Below are 6,888 nucleotides of genomic sequence, written 5' to 3'. Positions count from 1 at the left end.
GGAAAGAGCTAAGGAGGCTTTGATGAATGGGAAGAAATCCCCAGCATCTGAAGAGCAGTGAGGCCATGGTGGGATCCTAAAAAGGAAGGCAGAGGGGGCTGGGGCTGAAGGGAGGGAAGGGGTCAGGGTCAAGGTGATCCTACAGCATGGAGCTGTGAAAGCCCCAAGCAAGTCCTGGCAGGTCCTCACTCACAGACCACAGGAGGCACCCTGCCTCCTGGAGATGACCACACACTCACCCATCATGATGTCCACGCTCTCGGAGCTGCGTTCCACCCAAGACCCCGCAGACAGGCCATCTTTAAATCGCCCACGGAGGGAGGGGTTTGACAAAAAGTGCAGCAGCAGCTTCAATCCCAGCACCACTGTGCTGGGGTGCACATGGCCCTGCACAAATAGCAGGAACCAATCGGGCCCCAGGTTCAGAAACATCTCTTCCTTTATCCTACGGGGGGAAGGGGGTCAATAAATGCTAAAATTACCTCTCAGCCCATAAGCAAATGACATGTCCAGAAAATTCAAATAACGTTCAGCTTCACTAGTCACCTAGAAAAGGCAAGTTAAGTTTAATATCTGGATATCACTTAGCAAAGTACATGCTACATTTTAAAAGATCGGTAAAAATAAAATGCTGGCAAGGTTGCTGTGAAATAGATGAATTTGCCTATTAATGGCTGAAGTGTAAGCTGGCCAAAGCTTTTGAAAGCAGTTGGAAACTATGTACCAAAAGATGTAAAAATATGCAGGCCCTTTGATAGCCCTACTCACTAATATTCCTGCTTACACAGTGTCTGAATGGCCACCCATCTAATTACATCAATGCAGTCACATAAAACACATAATGGTTACTGAACTCTCTTTTTAAACACACTGTTCAAAACTAATCTAAATGGAATAGTCCAATATTTATGCACCTTTATTGGCTTAGACAAAAAAATACATGTTTAACTGTCACTTTCAAAAATGAATTTTAAAACGATGAGTCTAGAGAATACAGACTTGCTAGAGGGAAAGGGAGGGCAGGGAGATGGGAAGCCAATCCTCAGGGGCAATGGTTCAGCAAAGGACTCAGCCCCGTGAGAGCCAGGGAGGGATCCATCCTGGCTGGGCAGTGTTCTCAGCACGAGCTGCCAGATGAGGCATGGTGAGGGCATGGCCACTAGAACTAGGAGTCAAGAGACCATCTTCTCTTCTAGTCATGTCTCCGTCTGCTAATTGGATGACTTTGGCAGAGTTCTTGATGAGCTCTGGTCATCTTCCTTCATTATGATGATGATGAGGAGGAGGATGTTGGTGGTAGTGATGACGATGGTAACGAGAATGGTGGTGGTGATGGTGATGGTGGTTAGCTGATGGAGTATTTATAGTATCCCAGGCACCATGCTCAGAGCTATCCACATATTTATTTCCATCTATGGCAGCTACTATCTTAATCCTCATAAAGATGAGTAGAAGAGAGGCATAGAGGGGAGGCTTAGGTAACCTCCCCGAGGTCCCTGGGGGACAGAGCTGGGATTTGAACCCAGAAGGTCTAGCTGTCAGAGCCCAGGTGCTTAAGCACTACACTACATTCCTTTTCAAAAAAGTGAAAAGGCATCTTCCAGTTCTACCATGCTTTGATTCTAGACACGTAAAGACTTTTTAAGCACTATTTGAAAAGCTGTTTTACTGAGGGGTAACTCCCCACCCTGATTCTTCCCTGCCCCAAACACACGTACACACTAAAATGTCAGCTCAGTGAGAGTAATAAGGATCCGGACTGTCCTACTCAGCACTGCGTTCTCAGAGGGAGGAACAGCATCTGGCACACAGGAGGTACTCAACAAATAGTTCTTGAATTAATGACTCCAGAGCTCAGATAAAGCAGGCAGTCGGAGAGAGTTAATGGAATTTTATGATTACACGTTGTTTATGAAAGTTAATTGAAGGCAGATACTTCTTTTTCCAACGTGGAAAAATAACTAAATAACAGTAAATAGCAGAAGAATTTGGCAAGCCTTTTCCTTGGTAGATGTTATTTAGGCTAACCACTGCTCCATTCTATTGTCTGCCAAGTATAGGACATCAAAATTGGTAATTAACACAACCGCCAAAACAATAACAATGACACTATAGCAATGGTGACAAAAAGCGTTTATTGTAATTACGCCAAATCAGTTTTGAGTTACTCATGCCCATTTATCATTTGCATCAGAATACCTTAGGGCAAGGTCTGCTTTATTGGGTGGAGAAAATATAATTTTCTTTCTGACTAGTGCAGAAAACCAACTCAGAGATGCTAAACTTTTCATTAAGAAAAGGTTTTAATAGGCACCCTGTATGAAGCAGCCTCATGCCAAATCACTCTTTCTGGAGCTACTTACTCAGAGGACAGATGAAGTCGGGAAGAAGATATTACACTGAGCAGCATCTCCAGCAACTGGTTTCTGAGCCAGATTGTCTTTCCAGATGTTTGACTTCCAGCTACAAAAAAGAAAATTCAGATTTGAGAAAAAACGGATGTAAAGAGACATAATATTTGCTGCAGTAAGCAATCGTATTCACCAAATGCTTAGTTCTCCCAGGAGTTGAGACATGGATGGGACTTGAAATTTTGGCTTTCAGTTCTAGATTTCCATGCAATGCTTAAAAAGAATTTCAGGAAATATTCCTAAAGTTCCCTTTAACTAGAGATGTTTCTGATGCTCCCCATTCACCACCCCCTACCAAAAAAAAAAATCCTAAAAATGATAAGGTCAAATTCTCCTTGCAGTAGAGGAAATTTTTAAATTATCATAGGCTGCAACATTTCCTGAGCACCTACTACATGCTGGGCATTATGCAAGGCACTGGGGGCAAAGGAGTGAAGATTGTGATCCTTGATCTGAGTTCCTGCTCTCAATTTGTTTCTAGGCTAGACCTTTGGCTATGTTGCACTAAAAATAGAGCTTGAATTGTAGCAAGAGGTATATGGATCCAATGGAAGAAGAAATTTTACTTCTGAAGTGTTATTATAACCCTGAAGGCCATGTAAATATTGTCTTAATAGAAGATGTTTAATGAGATAAAAGTTTTAGTGTGGAGTCCCTATGAGAAGAAGGGTTGACGAAACAGTACACTGTTGTCTCATTATCCATTCATTCTACCCCTCGGTTAGCCAGTTATTTTACCACCAATTTGGGGCACACCCACCATGCTGTAGAAATACAACTGATGAGGCAGCTTGGAGAACCGGAGTCAGAGTCCCCTCTATTTGGATTCTGGCCCCATCTCTCATTAAGGTCCTAATCTCTCTGAGCCTCCGTTTTCTCATCTGTAAAATGGGAATAGTAATTCCTACTTTTCAGGCTTGATCTAAGGATAAGAGATAATTTATCTGGATTGAGTAACACTATCTAAGAGAATCTTTTGCGGTAAAAGTGTTCTCTATCTGTCCTGTCCAATGCAGTAAACACTAGCCTCACGTGGTTATCAAGCACTTGGGACAAGGCTAGTGTGACTGAGGAACGGAATTTTTAATTGCATTTCATTTCGATTAATTAGAATTTAAATTTAAATGGCCATGTGCAGCTAGAGGCTCCCATCTTGGACACAGCAGATCCAGAGGGCCCAGGGCAAAGCAGTCAGTCATTGTCCCCCTCACATTTGCCCTAGCAGAGGGAATTTGGAACACGATGTAGCTGCGGTTCTGAGTCTGGTTAGGGAGAGAGAGACTCAAAGAAACAAATCACAGACCTTTGCATGAGATTAAACGCCAAGGGCTCTAGAAGCACAGAAGAGATGACTTAACCTGGCTTGTGGGACTGGGAACGGCTGGTCTAGCGGGGTGAGATGGGGTGGGGGCGGGGCAAGGGAGGCACTCCTGCAGAGCGAACAGCACCTGCAGAGCACGGATGGACGGGCGGACCGTCACACATTAGGACGTGTACGTGCTTCAGAGTGTTGAAGCGGGGGCTCATCAGGGGAGCAAGGCAAGGGCTGGGGCATGAAGGCTCCCACCTGCTGGTCTACAGGGAACTGAGTGTTATCCTGGAGGCCTTGGAAGCCATTCCAGGTTGTAAAGGAAGCACATACAATTTGCGTTTATTCGTGACCATAATCATAGAGCTGTGACCTCATAAGCCACCGTGTGGGAACAACAGCTCGGCTGTGGGCACCTTCCCCCTCCTCCCCCTCAGCCTTGCATGCACAATGGCCCCACAGCATGTTCCTCTCAGGGCCATCACGGGGGATGTCCTGCTGCCTTCAGGCTGGCGTCTGGGAAAGGTCTTCTCACCGGGCATGGAGGGGTCCGGGGCTCCATCCACGCAGATCTGCCTCTCGTTCACTGATGAAGGCTTGAGGGTGTACACAATAAACAGCCCGATTCTTAAGACAGAAAGAGAATGACACGCTCAAATGTGGGCTCAGCCCCTGTCCCCTAAACACACGTGAAGGTTTTCTACAGTGATCCACATAAATGCAGCTTCAAGGGAGGGTTTGAGGGGAATCGAGTTATTCTGTGATCAATGTGATATTTCCAAAGACTTCTCAGATCTGTCAGGATTCATCAGAACAGCTAACTCTGGCGCTGCCAGCTCAACAGAACTAACAGTGATGAGGACAGAAAAGGTGAAATGTCCTGCCAGAGGGGACTATCCTTCGGGAAGTCTACAAAAGGCAGGCATGTTGGGTTGTTGGTCGGTGAGGATGCCTGTGCTCACAGAATTTCTGGAGTTCTTGGCACACGAGGTGCGTCCGAGCACCAGGGAGCAGTGAACACACAGCCCTGCTGGGGAGTCTAGCGGACCCACCCCTTTTTTCAGCTCTCCGCCCTGAACAGAGAAACTCCTAGGAGGTTCCAAGGAAACAGAACCTGCTGCTGCATTGAAGGCAGTGCTGCTGGGCTGAGCATGGTCAGGGGAGAGCTGGCGCCTACGTTCCCTCATCAAACAGCCCCGAGGCTCTGCCCTTCCCCGCGGGGAGCTGGCGCAGTACCTGTGCAAGTCCTGGAGGCTGAAGTGGCCCCTCAGCTGACAGCCCAGGATGGCAATGATGGTGGGTATCTTGGAGGGGGCGAGGCCTGGCTCGTTGAAGAGGAAGACGAGCTTGGGAATAAGTTGCGCCTGGTGAGCAACTTCAGCGTTCCGGGGTCCTTCCCTGGCGAGCCCAGGAGAGAGGCAGTAAAAGCTTTTACTGGAATGAACCGAACTTGCTATGTTTCTGCTAAAAAGGTTCCACCGGCTGGGCTTGTTCCGTGGCCCTCTGACTCTGATGCGCTCTTGGCAACTCGTCAAAACGCTGTCGGACACCCATCGAGTATGTGTCTGCCCAGTGCCAGAGTCGCTGGGGGATGAGCCTCCCGGTGCTCTTCCACCCCTCCACCCCCTCACGCCCCCACCCCTGAAAACTGCCTTCAAAGACAACCCCAGCTATTGACTTTTAAATTCCAAGCCTCAGGGAAAACTACTGCTGGTCTTAGAAAACTCAGAACAAAGAGAGCAGACTGGAGTGTGACCGAGGAGCGCTTCCCAACAGCCGGAGCGCGGGCCTCCGCGAGCCCATCTGGGTGTGCGTCTTCCGGCCCACCCCAAACCACAAAGTGGATGAACACACCGCTGAGAGTCAAAGGGGGAGAGAGACAGAATTCAAGCCTCTGCACTCCCTCCTTAGGATAATCGCAAATACAATTTCCAGGAAATTCTACTCCCCCAAAGAAAACCGCTTCCAGGGTGAGTGTCCGTCTCTTAGAAATAAACAGGTACAGAAAGAAAATGGAAAGTGAGAAAGAAAATAAAGGTGGAGGAGGATGAATCTGGGTGGATTGCTCCTTCCTGAACTGTCTTTTCAGTACTACTGTGTTGAAATCTGCTGAGTGCCACATCTCTGATACACAAAAGAGGCAGAACCAGCCCAGTTCTGCGTGTGACTTGCTCTCATGGGCTCAATGGGAAGATGTGCATTCATCACCTATAAGACCCCACTGTCCTTTGTGCTCCTTCGAATCATAGCACTGAGTAGCCTGCTCTTCTGTATTCCTTCACCACAGGGCTATGTCTTGTCCTTCTCTGAACTTCTAGCACTAAAAACTGGTATGGAATGGAGTGGGTTTATAATAGATAGGCCATCATGAACGGCTGCATGAAAAGATGGCTGAAAATACATTCAAAACACCGAGGTCCTAATGATCTCTAGAAGAGCTGACATGTGAGGAGGCAGGTGGGGGTGTGTGTGAACAGCTTTATTTGTGAGGAAGGAGGTGGACTGATAGGTTGGCACCCCTGCCTCCCTTCTCCCATATTCTCATTCCTAGTTTTCCTTAGGAATTACCTCTTTCTAACTCCCCTCCACCTGCTCCAGAGGGGAAGTCATGCTGCCTGGCCACATGACCCAAGATGGCCCCATGAGACTCCATCCTATTGCTAGGACTATCGAGTGAAAAAGAAGCCCTGTCTGCCGACTGTGCTGAGCAGAGGACATGCTGTGAGGATGCCCAGCCAGAATGAAGTTAGCACAGAAGAAAGCATAGATGAGACCAGGGACAGATCTCAGCTAAAGTAATCTGAGCATCATCCAGACAACATGTGAAGCTCTGCCTTGGTCAACTGTATAAGCCAATAAATTTCCCCTTTCTCCACCTTCCTTTTTTCCCTCCCTTTCTTCCTTCCTTAAGTTGGTTTGAGTTGTATTTCTGCCACTTGCAATCAAAAGAGCCCTGACTGGGCTTCCCTGGTGGCGCAGTGGTTGAGAGTCCGCCTGTCGATGCAGGGGACGCGGGTTCGTGCCCCGGTCTGGGAGGATACCACATGCTGCGGAGCGGCTGGGCCCGTGAGCCGTGGCCACTGGGCCTGCGCGTCCGGAGCCTGTGCTCCGCGACGGAAGAGGCCACAGCAGTGAGAGGCCCGCGTACCGCAAAAAAAAAAAAAAAAA

The 6,888-nt window shown here is 47.8% G+C and overlaps 1 protein-coding gene across 2 annotated transcripts in view; it reads right to left on the bottom strand.

Moving 5' to 3' along the window:
• WDFY4 (WDFY family member 4) overlaps window positions 1-6,888 on the bottom strand; it is a 270,159-nt gene that overhangs the window by 169,245 nt on the left and 94,026 nt on the right. For both annotated transcript variants that reach the window (XM_007446234.1, XM_007446235.1), the window contains exons 25-28: window positions 4,957-5,118; window positions 4,256-4,347; window positions 2,364-2,463; window positions 240-445 (exon numbers count right to left, since the gene is read on the bottom strand). In XM_007446234.1, the coding sequence (XP_007446296.1) occupies window positions 240-445; window positions 2,364-2,463; window positions 4,256-4,347; window positions 4,957-5,118 (560 nt within the window). The remainder of the gene's footprint in view (window positions 1-239; window positions 446-2,363; window positions 2,464-4,255; window positions 4,348-4,956; window positions 5,119-6,888) is intronic.

Source organism: Lipotes vexillifer, unplaced genomic scaffold, assembly GCF_000442215.2.
Source record: "Lipotes vexillifer unplaced genomic scaffold, Lipotes_vexillifer_v1.1 scaffold1143, whole genome shotgun sequence".
Classification (NCBI taxonomy): Eukaryota; Metazoa; Chordata; class Mammalia; order Artiodactyla; family Lipotidae; genus Lipotes; species Lipotes vexillifer.
Note: the sequence above shows the minus strand (reverse complement) of the source record. Positions and strands in the feature narration are given on the sequence as shown.